The sequence below is a fragment of the Chiloscyllium plagiosum genome, chromosome 19, assembly GCF_004010195.1.
Source record: "Chiloscyllium plagiosum isolate BGI_BamShark_2017 chromosome 19, ASM401019v2, whole genome shotgun sequence".
Taxonomy (NCBI): Eukaryota; Metazoa; Chordata; class Chondrichthyes; order Orectolobiformes; family Hemiscylliidae; genus Chiloscyllium; species Chiloscyllium plagiosum.
Window position 1 is genome coordinate 37075536 of NC_057728.1, and position 18889 is coordinate 37094424.

Below are 18889 nucleotides of genomic sequence, written 5' to 3' on the forward strand. Positions count from 1 at the left end.
GTGATGTTGCAGCTGTATAGGACTTTGGTTAGGCCACATTTGGAGTACTGTGTGCAGTTCTGGTCGCCTCACTTTAGGAAAGATGTGGGAGCTTTGGAGAGGTTGCAGAGAAGATTTACCAGGATGTTGCCTGGAATGGAGAATAGGTCGTACGAGGATAGGTTGAGAGTGCTGGGCCTTTTCTCGTTGGAACGGCGAAGGATGAGGGGTGACTTGATAGAGGTTTATAAGATGATCAGGTTTATAAGATGAGTAGACAGTCAGAAACTTTTTCCCCGGGTGCAACAGAGTGTTACAAGGGGACATAAATTTAAGGCGAAGGGTGGAAGGTATAGGGGAGATGTCAGGGGTGGGTTCTTTACCCAGAGAGTGGTGGGGGCATGGAATGCGCTGCCTGTGGGAGTGATAGAGTCAGAATCTTTGCTGACCTTTAAGCGGCAATTGGATAGGTACATGGATGGGTGCTTAAGCTAGGACAAATGTTCGGCACAACATCGTGGGCCGAAGGGCCTGTTCTGTGCTGTACTGTTCGATGCTCTATGTTCTAAAACTACACTACTGATTACAGGTTCGAATTTAGGAACGACAACATCGTGCAATCAATGGGCACACATCTGCCATAAAGTCATTCTAGACTTTAAGCTGGTAACATCAACATTTTCCAATTTGCTATTCAAAGTTGCATGAGAAACCACTCAGATTTGTCTGCATTGCAAGTTGTCACAAAAAGTACAGGGTTCCATCAATTGCGCCCAGATCATTTTGCATGATCGCATCATCTTTCTGAATAGAGATTAATTCTATTGTTTCGATGTCCAGTTTGATTGTACCCACAACCAGTACATCAGGCAAGTCTGTACACAGTGTCCAAGCAACAGTTATGATTCATTCTGCAGCAGTTCCTTGCACAGGCTGGTTACCGAGTGACAATAGGTATCCTCTTCAAAAATAACCAGGCTATAATTATATGTTGCATGCTTCACAACTTTTGGGTAATGAGGGATTCACCCTTACCCAACCTGAACAGCAAAGCGAAGAAGGGTGGTTTTTAATTACACGATAGGCAACATTCAAGTTTTGGTTCTGTGGGATATGGGCAGTGCTCTTATTTGACAACCAGTCCTCCTTTGCTGCCTTTTCCTGTTTATGGGACAAACAGCGTGATTGCAACGGATAGGGAAAATAAGATTTTTTTTTGCCCTGGAGCTAGTCAAACATGTCTCTTTCAATATCAGGAGTTTAGCATGCATAACAGGAAACAATACATTAAAACAAAACAAAGTAGAAAAATGCAGTTATTTCCTTACCTGAATTTAGAAGTTGTTCAACCAAATGTAACTTTTGTGATGCCAGAGCTTCCTTCAAAGTTCCTGTATCTTTATCATTGTTTTTAGTTTTATTGTTTTTTGACAGCATGAGTAATGAAGGCTCATCCTTTGAATCGGTTTTCACTTGAGAAGTCTTCACTACCTGAAAAAAAAGGAATGACACCTGGTAAGCACAGGGGAGTAAAGTAGACAGAAATGAACTGGTAAATGCTCTTCTTTAATATGGTTAAAGCAGTGAACATATTTTGCAGTAGGCTAGAGTGTGCTGCTTGCTGCTGACTTCAAGAAAAGCTATACACAAAGACTAAAGGTGGCACTGGAACATAGATTTCCCACCTCAAGCTCTTTCAAATTAGTCCATTCTTTAGGGTGACTGTGGTAATTGGACAGGCAGCAACAGACTGATTAGTTTAATTGAAGAATTCTCACAAACAAGAAAGAAGTAAAAGGTAGAGAATTTAAAGTCACATTGAAATAATTGACCTGAAAGGAAAATAAAGTTAGGGCATCCACATGAGATAAGGGAGAAACACAAATTTCAAAAGGAAAACTTTCCAAAAAATAACATATCTTTCATTAAAATATCTGTGATATCGTAAATGTAAAATGAGAGAGACTGTACATACATAAAATTAGCTTTTCAGAACCAAAGTGGTTGTATGGCAATTGTGATAACTTGGTAGGTAGCTAATCTTAAATGAACAAGAATTAATGTTTTGTTGCTTCTTGCTCTAGCTATTGTTGGAAATTAATAAATTGGTGAATTTGAATTAATTCCACTTGCAAATACTTCAAAAGCACATCCTTTGAAGCAGGGCATACTTTGCAGAAATATCTGGATTTCCATGTTTAATTGCAGGTATTCAGATTGCAGTAGCTTGAAACATTTACACAGTACTAACAGTGACTACTTACAGCTGCACCATCTTTAGGTGCAGCATTAGGTCAATATCCTTCTGCTCTATTCTGTTGCTTTTGTTCCTTTCAGGGGAATGAATGGAATTAAATGGAGCCAGGATGAAGGAAAAAGGAAGGAAGGTATAGAGTACCTTTTTTGCTACCAAACAAATGACCTTAAACCTTCACTTGCTATCAATGATTCTACTTATCCATCCTGCAATGTTAATAGAAACAGAATATGAGCAAGAGTAGGCTATTCGACCCATCAATCCAGATTTGTCATTCAACATGATCATAGCTAATCATCTAGCTGAGCACTCTGTTCCCATTTTTCTTCCCATATCTTTTGATCCATTTAGACCAGACAACTATGTTGAGGCTGCCATTATTTTCTTTATTAATTTTCTCATTGTTGGTTTGGAACTGTGAGTTTCGGTTGACAATCGAACTTTGAACGGAATCTGGTTTTAAAAAAAAATGAACAAAAGATTCACATTTGCTCTTGCAAACTGGGTGGGAAAGATTATACAGGCTTATTAATGATCTAAGAACACTGGAGAAATTTAGCATCAAGATGTGGTTAATCTCAGAGACAGGTAACTGGTTGGATATTGAATTGGACAATTAAGGGAGATCCAGTACTGGTCAGCCAACCACAAATGTTTATTTTCCAATAAGTTGGGAACGTTGAAAGTTATGAGATAAATCCATGGCACTTAAAAGTGTTTGTCAAAATAAGTCACAGAAGGCAACTCAAAGAGATAACACAAAGGACCAGATTGTAGCTCTGATTATAACAAATAAGCCAGAGGTGAATTTTGTTATTAACAATGAAATATTTAAGATAGATGAAAGTTATAGAGGGTTTTTGTTGAAAGGAAAAGTTATTCCTTTATCTTCAGATGATGTAGCTAAATCCATAAATACACTAAGAGATACAGGGGCAACACAAGTCATTTATTGGAAAAATGCTTAGTTTTCCTTCCAGAGAGTTCCAAGGAAGCTAAGTACTAATGAATGGGATTGATGGTGGTTATATTCCAGTTCCATTACACAAAATACAACTGGAATAGGATGTTATCAGAAGTAGTAATTGTTTGAGTAAAAAAGACATTACCTATTGACGGAGTAGATTTACATCTTGGTAACTTCTGGACTTAGAGTCATAGAGATGTACAGCATGGAAACAGACCCTTCGGTCCAACTTGTCCATGCTGACTGGATATCCCAACCCAATCTAGTCCCACCTGCCAGCACCCAGCCCATATCCCTCCAAACCCTTCCTATTCATATACCCATCCAGATGCTTTTTAAATGCTGCAATTGTACTAGTCTCCACCACTCCCTCTGGCAGCTCATTCCATACATGTACCACCCTGTGTGTGAAAAGGTTGACCCTTAAGTCTCTTTTATATCTTTCCCCTCTCACCCTAAACCTATGCCCTCTAGTTCTGGACTCCCCCACCCCAGGGAAAAGACTTTGCCTACTTACCCTATCCATGCCCCTCAATTTTGTAAACCCCTATAAAGTCATCCCTCAGCCTCTGACGCTCCAGGGAAAACAGCCCTAGCCTATTCAGCCTCTCCCTATAGCTCAAATCCTCCAATCCTGGCAACATCCTTGTAAATCTTTTCTGAAACCGTTCAAGTTTCACAACATCTTTCCAATAGGAAGGAGATCAGAATTGCACACAATATTCCAACAGTGGCCTAACCAATGTCCTGTACAGCCACAAATGACCTCCCAACTCTGTACTCAATACTTTAACCAATAAAGGAAGGCATACCAAACACCTTCTTTACTATCCTATCTACCTGCGACTCCACTCGCAAGGAGCTATGAACCTGCACTTCAAGGTCTCTTTGTTCAGCAACACGCCCTAGGACCTTACCATTGAGTGTATAAGTCCTGCTAAGATTTGCTTTCCCAAAATGCAGCACCTCGCATTTATCTAAATTAAACTCCATCTGCTACTTCTCAGCCCATTGGCCCATCTAGTCAAGATCCTGTTGTAATCTGTAGGGACTAAAGGTCATAGCTTTGTCCATAATTGTGAATGCTCAAAGGAGGTTCAAGAAACAGAACAATTACAGGAATAGATTCTGGGTATTTTCCCTACTTGTGGGGTAATCAGAGTGCTGGTTAAGTTAAAATAAAGGTTGAAACGACTCCACGAACAAAAGGATAGAAAGGTTAAGATACTTCAGAGGGAGTATTTGGTAGGACATCACTAATTGAGGCACAAAAAGCAGATCCTAAAATAAATCAATTAGCACAATTAGCTTATTTTGAGATAGATGCAAAAGGAGTTGCAGTGTGCTACTACATTAAGAACAAAATGCTGATAAGGAAGTGGAAGCCCCGTTATAGATCCATAAGTGTTGGATGAATGGTTGTTCATTAGAGAGTGGTACCACCCAGCTATTTTAGGGACATACTGCAAGTAGCACATTTGTGGAGTCTGGTGAGGAACAACTGAACAAAGTTGAGGGTCACTGAGTGTTTTAAGATCACTGTGTTGTGAATCCATTGATTCTGCCACCCCAGAAAGGAGTCTGTTAACCTTCGTGCATTCCCTTCATAGCCAGAACACCTTTTTGCAGTTGTGTAATGTTATGTCCATAGCTGTCCATAATATCCAGAATATCTGACAAATCTGACATTGCTTTCGCTTTTAAATATCCAACTATTTTATAAACTAGAATTGGTGATTAATAAATTCTGGTACTCACACTCAGATATTCAATGTGAAGATAATGCCCTCCATTGTTTGCACTTGGACGCACCAGTGCCACACATTAAATATTGCTCTATCAGCTGCAGCAAGAGAAACAGAGGGCATCCTGTCCTATTCCAAACTATATGCTCTCCAAAAGCCTGAATATTAACAAAGAAATAGTCAAAACAAAGCTGTCTTCCAGTAAAGAAGGATTCTAGGAAGGGTGATGAGATAACCTCCCTGGTTAACCATGGTTAAGGATAACATCAAATTGAAAGAAAAAAAAGGCAAAGATTAGTGGTAAGTCAGAAGATAGGGAAAGTTTTATAAACCAACAAAAATAAGACCAAAAAATGGCAAACTGGCAAGTAATAGCAAGACAAATATAAAGAGCTTTTTTCAATATTCAAAAATGAAGACAGAAGTGAACATAGGCCCCTCAGAGAATGAAGCTGGGAAAATAATAATGTGGAGCCAGGAAATAACACAGAGGAAAAGAATAAATACTTTGCACTAGTCTTCATAGTAAAGGACATTAACAGCATTTCAAAATTACAAAATAGTCAAGGGGCAAAAGGAAGAGAAGAAATAAACAGTCGAACTAATCACTAGGAATGAGTGTGGGAAACTATGGGGCTAAGGAATGAAAAGTTCGCTCACTCTGATAGAATGTATCCTAGGATAGTACAGGTAGTAGCTACAGAGATAGTGGATGCACTAACAGTAATCTACTAGGAAGCCTTTGATTCCGGAAAAATCCTAGAGGACTGGAAAACTGCCAATGTAAAACCTTTGTGTAAAAAGAGGAGAAAAGGAAAACAGGAAATTATTAGCCAGTTAGCTTAAAACTTGTTACTGGAACGATGTTGCATCTTTATCGGGGATTTGAAAGCAGAGCATTTAGAAATACATAACATAATTAAGCAGAGTCAGTATGGCTTCATAAAGAGAAATCTGTCTAACCAATTTATTAGAATTCTGAGAGGATGTAACAAGCAGGATAGATGAAGCAGAGCGGTGGGTACAACCAAATTTTCAGAAGGTGTTTGATGAGGTATACACATTAGGCTACTTAATAGCAGGCTACGATCTTAGAGACAGTATGTTATAAAGGATTGTCTAATAATTAAAAGAGGGAGTTGGGATAAAGGGGTATTTTCAGGATGGCAATGTGTAACTAGTAGAGTACCATAGGGACCAGTGCTGGAGCTGTAATTATTTACAGTATATATGAAAGATTTGGAACAGCAAAGCAAATGTATAAAGCCAAGTTTGCAGATGACATAAAAACAGGTGGAAAGGCATATGATAAGGATGCCTCAGAGTCTACAGAGGGATATAGGAAGATTCAGCAGCATTAAAGGCAAAAGTTTAGCAGATGGAATATAATGAGGGAAAGGTGAGGTTACAAACTTTGGCAGGAAAGAAAAAGCAGAATATTATTTAACTGGAGAAACATGAGGAAAGTACTGAAGAATTTGAGTCTTCATCGTGAATCACAAACAGCTGTCATCCGTGTTCAGCAGGTCATAGGGAAGGGAGATGAAATGTTGGTCTTTATTTCAAAGGGAATGGAGCATAAAACTAAGGAGGTTTTACTAAAACTACATAAGTGACTAATCAGACCACAACTGGCACACTGTGAACTGTTTTGTGCCGCTTATCAAAAGAAAGGTATGCTGGTATTCGAGGCTGTCCAGAAAGGGTTCACTGGGTTGATGCCAGGCATGAGGGACTATTTTATGAGGAGAGGTTGAGTAAGTTGGGACTGTAATCATTGGAATTTAGGATAACAGGCGACCTTAGTGAAACACATTCCTAAGATGTTTGACAGGGGAAATGTGAGAAGGGCATCTGCTCTTGTGGAAGATTGTAGGACCAGAGGGCATAATTTCAGAATAATGGGGCAAAGATGAGAATTTTTTCTTCTCAGAGGGTAGTGGATCTATGAAATTCTTTACCACAGAGTTATGTCAAGGCTGGGTCATTCAGTATATTCAAGGCTAACATAGATTTTTAATCAATAAAGGAATCAAGGATTATAGGGAAAAGGAAGGAAAATAGAATTGAGAAATATCAGATTACCCATGACCTCAATGAATGGCTGAATGGCCTATTTCAGCTTCTACGCCTTATGGTCATATAATTGATTAGAATGATAAATTAAAGGCAACTGATTCATTTTAAGCAAAGCCAAAAATCTTCAAAGACTGTGACTACCAGGCATTGCTTTAATTTCCCATTTTGGACCCAGTCAAAAGAATGCTGGAGAGACACCAGCCATATCAACACTGTTTCCATCTAGCCACTGAAATGTTGTTCTGCAATGTTCAATGCAAATTTGGTAAAAGGAAACATTACTGCAGTAATTGTGATGGAGGAGCTGAACTGTGAAAGTGGGTACTGAATTATGCAAAATGATTGCCTCTCTTGCAAAGGCTCAGAAATTCTGATTACGGTTGGAACAGGTTCAACTTTTTAAGGTTACCCACTTACCTGTTGATGAATCTTCCAGCCAGAATGCTGAACCTGGCCTATTCCAAATATGGAGGATACAGGGAAGTAAAACACTCAGTGCAGGCCAAGATGGCATTTGCTTTTGAATATCAGGAGGGGAATTGTTTAAAGGTCCAAAGCCATTGTGACTGAGGAATGGCATAACTAAAGTAAGTGAGGGATAGGATGGCAGTTGGACAAGGTACTAGAGTGCGAGGTGGATCAGCGGGCTAGGACGCTAGCTAAGTGGATAACTGTTGAGAAAGGCTGAGGAGGGGAAGGGTGGGTCTGGATTCAGGAAGGTTCGGGTTGAACGAAGGGTACAGTGGCAAGGGGACAATGGTGGGTCAGGAATCCAGTTTAATAATTACCCAGGAATGATACTAAATCCTCCAACTTTTCCTGGCTGACGACTAAGCTTAAGCAAGTCTGAATCCACAAAATTCTCCAACTTAAGGAGCTTTATCAGAAGATTCTGCACCAATGGGAATTGCCCATCAGAAGTTTAAATTCCCAGGCAATTTCCTCGGTCAGCTGTGTCAAAAATTCCACAAGGTCCCAATGCACAACTCCAGTCTACAACACAGAAACAGCTATCCAACCACTGGAATTTCTGTGCAATATCTGAAAATTTTGGAATGCTGTCAAACACAACCTAATGGAGTTGATTTTCTCTATATAACTTAAACCTAAAATCTTGCTTGGTAAATCATGGGAAAAGCCAGCAAATGTTATACTACTTACAATAAACTAAAGCAATTACATTTGCAGCCGAAAAGGCAAATTACTACTATTACCGTCACTAAACAGATTACATTAATACAAGAATTAGGCTTCTTGCATTTTCTTTCAAAAATTTGGCATGACTACATAAACAAAACAAGATGAAAATGTAACTACAAATGAGGATGATGAGTTTTAAAAAAATTGTACATGCCACTAAAATGACTCAACTTTGAAATAAAGCAATAATGTACTGTAATATTATATAAACTAGATGATAAAACACAGACAATTATTCATAAGATTTGTTGGTACTTGACATGTTAGGATTGATTTTGCATACTTATGAACAAAGTGTACATAATTAAGTAAACAACTGGAGGTGTTCTTTTTAAAGCTACTTACAAAATAGGCCTAAAGCATTCAAGTCCATCAAATAATGCTTTCCAAAATTCTAAGAGGTAAATTATCAAGAGGTTCTGATCTTAACTGCTATACTCGGGTACAATGGTTGACTACAAACATGTAGCTGCAATAGACCTTTCTTTCAGATGCCAAGGACATCAAGGAAATATAAAGCTAGTACGGTTAGTCTAATTTGCCAGCTCATTGAGTAGCAGAAAGTGAACAGCGTGTACTATTGTATATGCAAAATAAATCCCTTACAATGCTAAAGGTTGAGACATACATATACTTGTAAAATTACAAATGACATTTACATTATAATTTGCAAATATAACTCTCCCACCTGGAACTTTTATCCCTTATAACTGCAAACAAGATCTTAAAAAAAAACTGCAGATTAACAGTTCTAATAAGTAACAAAGCTACATTTAAGGTGGAATTTAAAATATGATGCTTAGACATGAGTTACCAATATCTGTTAGCCAGCACTGGCTGTTAGTAGCCTAAATCTGGCTCCCTTCTCCAGCAAGAGATATGTAGCCCTATTGATTGTCTTTGGACCTACAAGTTTGTTGCTTGTGAAAGGAAGCTTGATTCAGCAGAGTGAGCACTGAAGTTTTTTTACAGGTGCCAGAGATTCAGATTGGAACGTCGCAGTTATAGAAATATAAACCATAAGATTGATATGCGAAGTTAGTCAACCAGTGGGCAGGAATTAAAACAAGCATTAACATTTAAGGTCCTTGAACAACAAGGACTAAAAGTGCAGTCAGTAAACTTATCTGATTAAAAAAAATCTGCACTGACAAAAATTTCATTCATCCCAACTGTAAATTTGAACAAACAGTATTAAAGCAGTTTATTTATCATACAATGAGTCATAGCGTCATAGAATCATAGAGCACAGAAACAGATCCTTTGGTCCAATCAGTCCTTGCTAACCATAATCCCAAACTAGTCCCACCTGCTTGGACTTGGCTCATAACCCTCCAAATATTTCTTATTCATGTATTTATCCAAGTGTTTTTTAAACGCTGTTAATCTCCCCGCATCCACCACTTCCTCTGGAAATTCTTGCCATCCGTGGACCACTCCCTGTGTAAAATAAACTGCCCCCCATGTCTTTTTTAAATCTCTCTCCTCTCACATTAAAAATATATCCCCTAGTCTTGAAATCCCCCACCCTAAGGAAAAGACACCTACCATTCACCTTAAATATAACCCTCATGATTTTATAAAACTTGACAAGGTCACCTCTCAACCTTCTACACTCCAGTGAAAAGTGTCGCAGACTATCCAGCCTCTTCTCACAACTCAAACGCTCCATTCCTGGCAAGGTCCTGGTAAATCTCTTCCCAGCCCTCAGCCAACTTATCCTATCTATAATAGGGTGACCAGAACTAGACAGTACTCCAGAAGAGGCCTCACCAACATCTTGTATAACCTCAACACAACATCCCAACCCCTACACTCAAAAGGTCTGAGCAATGAAGGTAGGTGTGCTAATTGTCTTCTTAACCATCCTACCTATATGTGAGGGAAACTTCAAAGAATTATGTACCTGAACCCCTAGGTCTCTGTTCTCCAACACTACCCAAGGCATTACTTTTAATTGTACAAATCCTGCCCTTGTTTGTTTTATCAAAATGAAAAACCCCACATTTACCCAAATTAAACTCCACCTGCCACTCTACAGCATATTGACCCAATTGATCAAGATTTGTTTGGAATCTTAGATAACTTTCATTGTCCACTATGCCACCAATTTGGTGTCATCCGCAAACGTACAAACCAGGCCTTCTATATTCTCATCTAAATCATTTCTATAAATGAGTAACAAAAGTGGACCCAACACCAATTCCTGTGGAGCACTGCTGGTCACAGATCTCCAGTCTGAAAAACAACCATTCACCATCAATTTTGTCTCCAATTGGGCAAGTTCACCATGAACCTTGTTATCCATTCACTAAGCAGATAACAAAACCAAACGATGATTTCAAATACCTGGTCAGCTCCAAAGCTTAAAATAAAATGTTGAAGTTACATTGATCTTGTCCCCTTTTTACCATTAATTTTCTCATGTCTTGAAAGCTTGAATCTTACTGGTACATGGTCCAGCACAGTGGGTGTCCTCAAGTACCTTGTCCAAATGGCCACCCTTTATGTGTACTAAGACAGCAAGTGCTGACAGAAAGTTAGACAATCAACCAGGTTGAGCCCATAACCAAGCTAGATTTAGATCTCACCCTGATCTCCATATAAGTGCATTTCCTAGCAATGGTGATTGATCCTAAGAACTCTAGTTGATTCCTCTCCCTGACACTGACATGCAAAATTTCATTGCCCTTAGTGTAGATTCAGGATCAAACATGCACCATCCTGCTGATACGTACAGCTCCTGTGAATGTTGATTTAGCCAACAAAACCAGAGAAACCTCCTTAAGAATTTTTAATGCACACGTTTATTATTCAGTTTTGCAAATGTGAAGCATTAGAGATTGCCACTTCAGAAACACAGAAAATAAGAGGAGTAGGCCATTCAACCCTTCGAACCTACTCCGCCATTCAATATAGTTATGGCTGATCTTGTAATCCTCACCTCTACTCTCCTGCCTTTTCCCTATAATCTTCTAATTGCTTTGATTCCCTTACTAATTAAAAATCTACCTCTGCCTTGAGCACACTTAAATTGATTACTCTCAAAAATAACTTCTTTTTCCAGATGAATTCAACAATATCTTCAATAATTGCCACCCTTCCATTACACAGAAATAAAGAAAATAGGAGCAGGCCAATTGGCTCTGCCATTCAATATGATCATGATCGATCATCCAACTCAGTACCACTTTTCCACTTTCTGTTCATATCCTTTGATCCCTTTAGCCCGAATAATTATATCAAACTCTTTCTTGAAAATATTGAATAATGTGGCCTCAAATGTTTTTCTGTGGCAGAGAATTCCACAGGTTCACCATTCTCTGAATGAAGAAACTTCTCTTTTCAGTCCTAAATGATCCCTCCCAGATCCTTAGGTTGTGATCCCTGGTCACCAAGAACATCCTTCCCGCATTCACCCTGTCCAGTTCTGCTGGAACTTTATAGGCTTCTATGAGCTTCCCCCTCTTATTCTTCTCAACTCTGGTGAATATCGTCCTAACCTATGCAGTTTCTCTTCAGATGTCAATTCTACCGTCCTAGGAATCTGTCTGATAAACTTTTGTTGCAATCCCTTCATAGCCAGAACAACCTTTCTCAGATATAGTGATCAAAACCGCACACAATATTCCAGGTGTGGTATCAATGTCCTGTTCAATAGCAGCAAGTCACCCCTCTCCTGTACTCAAATCCTCTCGCTACAAATGCCAATACATATATGCATTATTCACCACATGCTGCCCTCAATACTTAATTTCACTGACTGGTGTACAAGGACACTCAGGTTTTGTTGCACCTTTCCCTTTCCCATTCCCAATCTATTGCCATTCAGATAATAGTCTGCCTTCCTGTTTTTGTTACTAATTTGTAAAACCTCACATTTATCCACAATACACTGCATTCACTCACTCAATTGGTGTAAATCATACTGAAGCATCTCTGCATCCTCATCATAATTTACCCTCCTATTTAACTTTATGTCATTTGCAAATTTGGAGAAGTTACGCTTTAGTTCCCTCATCTAAATCATTCGTACATATCATGACCAATTAAGAAGACGCCAAGCTTGTACTTAGAACTGAGAACTTTTAAAAGAGGCTGTTTCTCTCCCGTCACATGCTGCTTCGTTCCTGTCTTTTGATGATGGATTTGGATGTGGGTGCAGTGGGACCCAGCTGGTCTGTTGTGCAAGACCAGAGATGGTGGGAGAAGCCTGCAATTGATAAAATTGAGGCATTAGCCAGTGGATGCAAATTTTGGGTGGAACATAGAGTGGGTGGGAGCATTTCAGAAGTAAGGGGCTGCAAAGGGAGGGGAAGGAAGCACATAGTTGCAAAGGGGCAGGGGGAGAGAATTGAGTGTTTGCGAGGGACGTGTGGGAGAGTGACTGAAAGAGAGACTAGATGGAGAGCAATTAAGCAGGTCACTGTAAAGGGGAGATGGAGAGAAGCCAGCGGCTGCAAAGGGAGAAAGCCAGGGAGATTGTGAAAGGAAGAGAATGATTTAAATCCCATCCACAAAGGAATACTCAGTTAACTGGAAGCCAGGAAAAACTGGAATCACTGGGGTAATGCCAATTACTGTGATTATTATGAAGTGTTGTCAGCTATTTTGGGGAAAAAAACTTGCTGTTTACTTGTGACTATTGCCTTGTGTCAATTTAGATAGTGTGAAGTGTATAACACTAAAGCAATCCTTGTGTGCCAGATATTCTCTCTCTCAAAGGAGGTCACAAAGTCCTAAAAATATTACTGGACACGGCATCTAGTTAGAGGGAGGAACTGAAGGAAATCAATATTAGTAAGGAAACAACTCTGGGCAATTGATGGGATTAAAGAATGATAAATCCCCAAGGCCCGATAATCCCAGCATATTAAAGGAAGTGTCCTCAGAAATAGTAGGTGCCTTGCTGATTGTCTTTCAAAATTCTACAATGGCTGAACAGTTCCTTTGGATTGGAGGATAGTTAATATAACCTCTCTTTTTTTAAAAAGTAGTAGAGAAAACAAAAAATTATACAGTGGTTAACCTGACATCGGTTGGGGGCGGGGGTGGGAACATGCTAGAGTCTATTATGAAAGATTAAATAACAGAATACTTGGAAAACAGTGAAAGGATCAGACAAAGTCAGCATAGATTTACGAATGGGAAATCATGCTTGACAAATCTGGAATTTTTTTTAAGAATATAGTTAGTAGAATCGACAAGTGGGAGCCAGTGGGTGTGAAAGCTTTCAATAAGGACCAACACAAAATGAACATGTAAAATTAATGTATATGTGTTTGGGGTAGTGACAGCGATAGATGAACTAGTTAGCAGACTAGAAATAAAGAGTAGAAATAAATGGGTCTTCTCCATCTCTAATCCCAAGTGGCAGGCAGTGGTTACTGGGGTACTGTACTTGTTTTCGAGGAGTTAGGTATAGTTCTTCGGATTAAAGGGATCACAAAGACTATGGGGGCGGGGAGGTGGGGGTGATGTCGGATCAGGGACCGAGTTGGATAATCAGTCATGATCATATCAAACAGTGAAACAAGGTTGAAGGGTCAAAAGGCCTCCTCATGATCCTATTTTCTATTTTTCAGTGTAAAATAGAAAGGTGACAATTACTGATCATGTGGTTTAATTCTTCTAATTGCTTTTCAGCAAGAATCCAATTATCTCATACCAACAAAAACACAGAAGGTATTGTCACATTCCTAGTAGGGCTTATGCCTGAAATGTCGATTCTCCTGCTCCTCGGATGCTGCCGACCTGCTGTGCTTTTCCAGTGCCACCCTTTTCAATTGTTACTATGTGACAACAGCTAACATGATTAAAGCGTTAGTGAGTACGGAAAGGTAGCACTCAAAAACAAATAAGCAAGCCCCAGGAAGGCCCAGTTTAACTCTAGTTCCTACAATGTTAACTTTAGTTTTTACAACATTCTTTTATTGGCTCCAATTAGTTGTTATGCTAACCAACTGGCTAGTTTAGAGTTATTGACCATTTGCTGTTGAGTACAGAACTCTTCAAGTGCAAGGACTGCCATAGGGCAGGATGGGGATGGAAAAATATTGATGGTTCAGTAGGTAAGCAAAATTTGCGCTAAGTTCCAAACTCAATAAATTCTGGACAAAAGTACCCTCAGTAGACTGGACAAGGTTTGTAAAATATATAATTCTTGTTGATATCTAAAGCAAAACATTTGATCGAGCTAAACTTGCATAAAGTTAAAAACTAAATTAAGATATACATGCAAAGGGCTATGAAGCTTCTTTACCTGCCTGACTGCATTTAGATTTTATCGTATAGACAAATTATTAAGCTCTGCACATAGATTGTCCCCATTTGAAGAATGAGAAAACTCAGCAGCCACACACACATACTATCACTATTGATTCAAAATGATTGCCCTTTGCCCTTGAATTTAAGTAAACTTTAATTATGTACTTTTACAAGTATAAAATGAATAAACTAAAATACAGTATACCAAAATGCTTACATTCTAAAAAGGAATAAATCCTGGTTCCTTAACACTATTTTAATATTGAAAATTTTAAATGCCCAAAGCATTAATGCTTGAATTCAATGTAAAACAACAGCACTAACATATAAAAAAAACTGATCGTTTTCGGTTTTGCATAATTTCAAAAACGTGCACACCCAAGTTGCATCAATAAATTAACCATCTGAGCAGTTAAAGTCAAATTCATAATATATATGTTTAATCAATATTTACATAAAAACTTTCCATGCCCTTACTATACAAACTCCAGTTGCCTTTTTTTCTGCACTTCACTGCCATCTGTTGGAACTGTCTACCAAGCTCTTGTGAAACAGTGAATTCCACTTCTAATGCTATTCATAATACTTAAATACACTTTATGGCAAAGTTGGACTTCATAGATTTTGGAGGATGGAAGGCTAGCAAATCAAAACTGCATGCATTTAGAACGTCATAGATATGTATAGCATGGAAAGAGAACCTTCGGTCCAACTCGTCCATGCCGACCAGATATCCCAACCTAAGCTAGTTCCATTTGCCAGCACTTGGCCCATATCCCTCTAATCCTTCCTATGCATTTACCTTTTAAATAATGCAATTGTACCAGCCTCCACCACTTTCTCTGGCAGCTCAATCCATACATGCACCATTCTCTACATCAAAATGTTGTCCCTCAGGTCCCTTTTATACCTTTCCCTTTTCATCCCAAACCTACACCCCCTAGTTCTGGACTCCCCCACTCCAGGAAAAAGACTTTGTCTATTTATCCTATCCATGCCCCTCATGGTTTTATAAAACTCTATGAGGTCACCCCTCAGCCTCCAAAGCTCCAGGGAAAACAGCCCCAGTCTATTCAGCCTCTCCCTGTTGCTCAAATCATCCAACTCTAGCAACATCGTTGTAAAACTTTTCTGAACCCTTTCGAGTTTCACAACATCCTTCTGAAAGGAAGAAGTCCAGAACTGCACGCAATGTTCCAGAAGTGGCCTAACCAGCGTCCTGTACAGTCGCAAAAAGACCTCCCAACTCCTGTACTCAATGCTCTGACCAATAAAGGGAAGCATACCAAACACCTTCTTCACTATCTTATCTACCTGCGACTCTCAAGGAGTTATGAACCTACATTCCAAGGTCTCTTTGTTCAGCAACACTTCCTAGGACCTTACCATTAAGTGTATAAGTCCTGCTAAGATTTGCTTTCCCAAAACACAGCACCTCACATTTATCTGAATTAAACTTCATCTGCCACTCCTCGGCCCATTGGCTCATCTGATCAAGATCCCATTGTAACCTGAGGTAATCTTGGTGTCATCTGCAAAGTTACTAACTATACCACCTTTGTTCACATCCAAATCATTTATATAAATGATAAAAAGTACCCAGCACCCATCCTTGTGGCACTCCACTGGTCACAGGCCTCCAGTCTGAAAAACAACCCTCCACCACCACCTTCCTTCTTCAGTCTTCTACCTTCCAGCCAGTTTTATATCCAAATGGCTAGTTCATCCTGTGTTCCATGAGATCTAACTTTGCAAATCAGTCTCCCATGGGGAACCTTGTCAAACGCCTTACTCTGCCCTCATCAATCCTCTGTACTTTTTTCAAAAAAACGCAATCAAGTTTGTGAGACATGATTTCCCACGCACAAAGCCATGTTGACTATCCCTAAAAAAATCCTTGCCTTTCCAAATATATGTAAATCCTGTCCCTCAGGATTCCCTCCAACAACTTGCCCACCACCGACGTCAGGCTCACTGGTCTATAGTTCCCTGGCTTGTCCTTACCAACTTTCTTGAATAATGGTACCACATTAGCCAACCTCCAGTCTTCCGGCACCTTACCTGTGACTATTGATGATACTACCTCAGCAAGGGGCCCAGCAAAGACTTCCCTAGCTTCCCACCAGATCATGATTAAAGGTTCTAGCAGAAGGACTGACACAGGCAATATTGTGATGTGCATCAGCAGTCTTGGTAACAGGAAAGATGTGACATTTGAAATTCAGACCTGAATTGACCAGAATGACAAGGTTTCACAATGTATGATTCTGCCTGAGTGTCCCTGAAGAATGCAATACAGTCAGTGCATAGTCGTAGTGCTAATGTTAGGTTGAAGATAATAGCTTTGGTCTCCATTGTTCTCATGTGTAGGATGTTTTGACTCAGTCACAACATGGAGCAACACCACAAAGATAAAGCTGGCCACTATCAATATATGATATGGAGATGCCGGTGTTGGACTGGGGTGGACAAAGTTAAAAATCAATTTATCAATTGCCCTTATATCTAGGACAATATCACCTAGAGGCAACAGGTATTAGGAAGAGAAGTAGTCCATGAATTATTCATGACGCAGTGAAAGAATTTAGTGATAGAGTTCATTTTACATAATTTTTGAAGACTTTGTGTTGAAAGGATGCTATCACCACAATACTTGTGAGCTAAAGTTATGAATTCTAATTGTGAAATAACAATACATGGCACTTAAATATCTTATAAGTACTTCATACAAAGGGTGGGCATCTTCCCTGTCCCTCTTAATGGGTGGGGTAGAGGTTTTTTCCTCTATCACTAGATGGGGGGCAGGGGTATTTTTCACTGTGTGTGGGGGTAGGGGTAAGGGTATTTTCCTCTCTCTCTGGGTGGAGGTAAGGGTAGTTTCCTCTCTCCCTGAGTAGGGGTAAGGGTATTTTCCTTTCTCTCTGGTTGGGGTATTTTCCCCTCTCTCTGGTGGGGGGGGATATGATTTTTTTCCCCCTCTCCCTAGGTGGGGTATTTTCCCCTCTCTCTGGGTGGGGTATTTCCCACTCTCTCTGGTTGGGGTATTTCCCCCTCTCTCTGGGTGGGGGATATGTTTTTTCCTCTCTCTCTGGGTGGGGTATTTTCCCCTCTCTCTCTGGGTGGGGTATTTTCCCTCTCCTCTCCCGCGCCCTCCCGGTGGGTGTTTGGGGGTAATTCCTTCTCTCCGGGTCGGGGTTTTGTGAGTCTCACCATTGCCTGGATGTCATCGTAGGTGTCACAGCCCAGGTACCAGCCATCGTCGGAATCCTCCGCCTCTGCTCCAGCAGCGACACAGCGAGCCGGGGACCGGGCTGGGGCTGGGACTGGTGTCGGGGACAGGGCTCGGGCTGGAGCTGGGGCCGCCATGACAGCGGCAGCGGCGGGGACGGGCGGTCAGGTCACAGCACCCGGGGGGTGATTCTGACACACCCTCCCCACCGGCAATTACTGTCACCTCCCACACACACCCCAACCCCCTACCCGGGTAAATTAACACTCAGGGTATAATTACCCCCCACCCCCCCGGGTAAATTAACACTCAGGGTATAATTACCCACAACCCACCCGGGTAAATTAACACTCAGGGTATAATTACCCCCATACACACCCCTGGGTAAATTAACACTCAGGGTAGAGTTACCCCCACACACTCCCCGAGTAAATTAACACTCAGGGTATAATTACCCCCATACCCCCCTGGGTAAATTAACAGGGTATATTACCCCCCACCCCCTAGGTAAATTAACACTCAGGGTATAATTACCCACAACCCACCCGGGTAAATTAACACTCAGGGTATAATTACCCACAACCCACCCGGGTAAATTAACACTCAGGGTATAATTACCCACAACCCACCCGGGTAAATTAACACTCAGGGTATAATTACCCACAACCCACCCGGGTAAATTAACACTCAGGGTATAATTACCCACAACCCACCCGGGTAAATTAACACTCAGGGTATAATTACCCACAACCCACCCGGGTAAATTAACACTCAGGGTATAATTACCCACAACCCACCCGGGTAAATTAACACTCAGGGTATAATTACCCACAACCCACCCGGGTAAATTAACACTCAGGGTATAATTACCCACAACCCACCCGGGTAAATTAACACTCAGGGTATAATTACCCACAACCCACCCGGGTAAATTAACACTCAGGGTATAATTACCCACAACCCACCCGGGTAAATTAACACTCAGGGTATAATTACCCACAACCCACCCGGGTAAATTAACACTCAGGGTATAATTACCCACAACCCACCCGGGTAAATTAACACTCAGGGTATAATTACCCACAACCCACCCGGGTAAATTAACACTCAGGGTATAATTACCCACAACCCACCCGGGTAAATTAACACTCAGGGTATAATTACCC

The 18889-nt window shown here is 40.3% G+C and overlaps 1 protein-coding gene across 5 annotated transcripts in view; it reads right to left on the reverse strand.

The window, feature by feature from the left end:
* Window positions 1-18889, reverse strand: part of asz1 (ankyrin repeat, SAM and basic leucine zipper domain containing 1) — a 170037-nt gene that overhangs the window by 61293 nt on the left and 89855 nt on the right. For 3 of the 5 annotated variants that reach the window (XM_043709586.1, XM_043709587.1, XM_043709585.1), the window contains one exon: window positions 1308-1470. In XM_043709586.1, the coding sequence (XP_043565521.1) occupies window positions 1308-1416 (109 nt within the window). In that variant the 5' untranslated portion in view covers window positions 1417-1470. Of the gene's footprint in view, window positions 1-1307; window positions 1471-17704; window positions 17943-18889 lie in introns of those variants that run through there. The other 2 variants (XM_043709584.1, XM_043709583.1) reach the window with 1 other exon arrangement.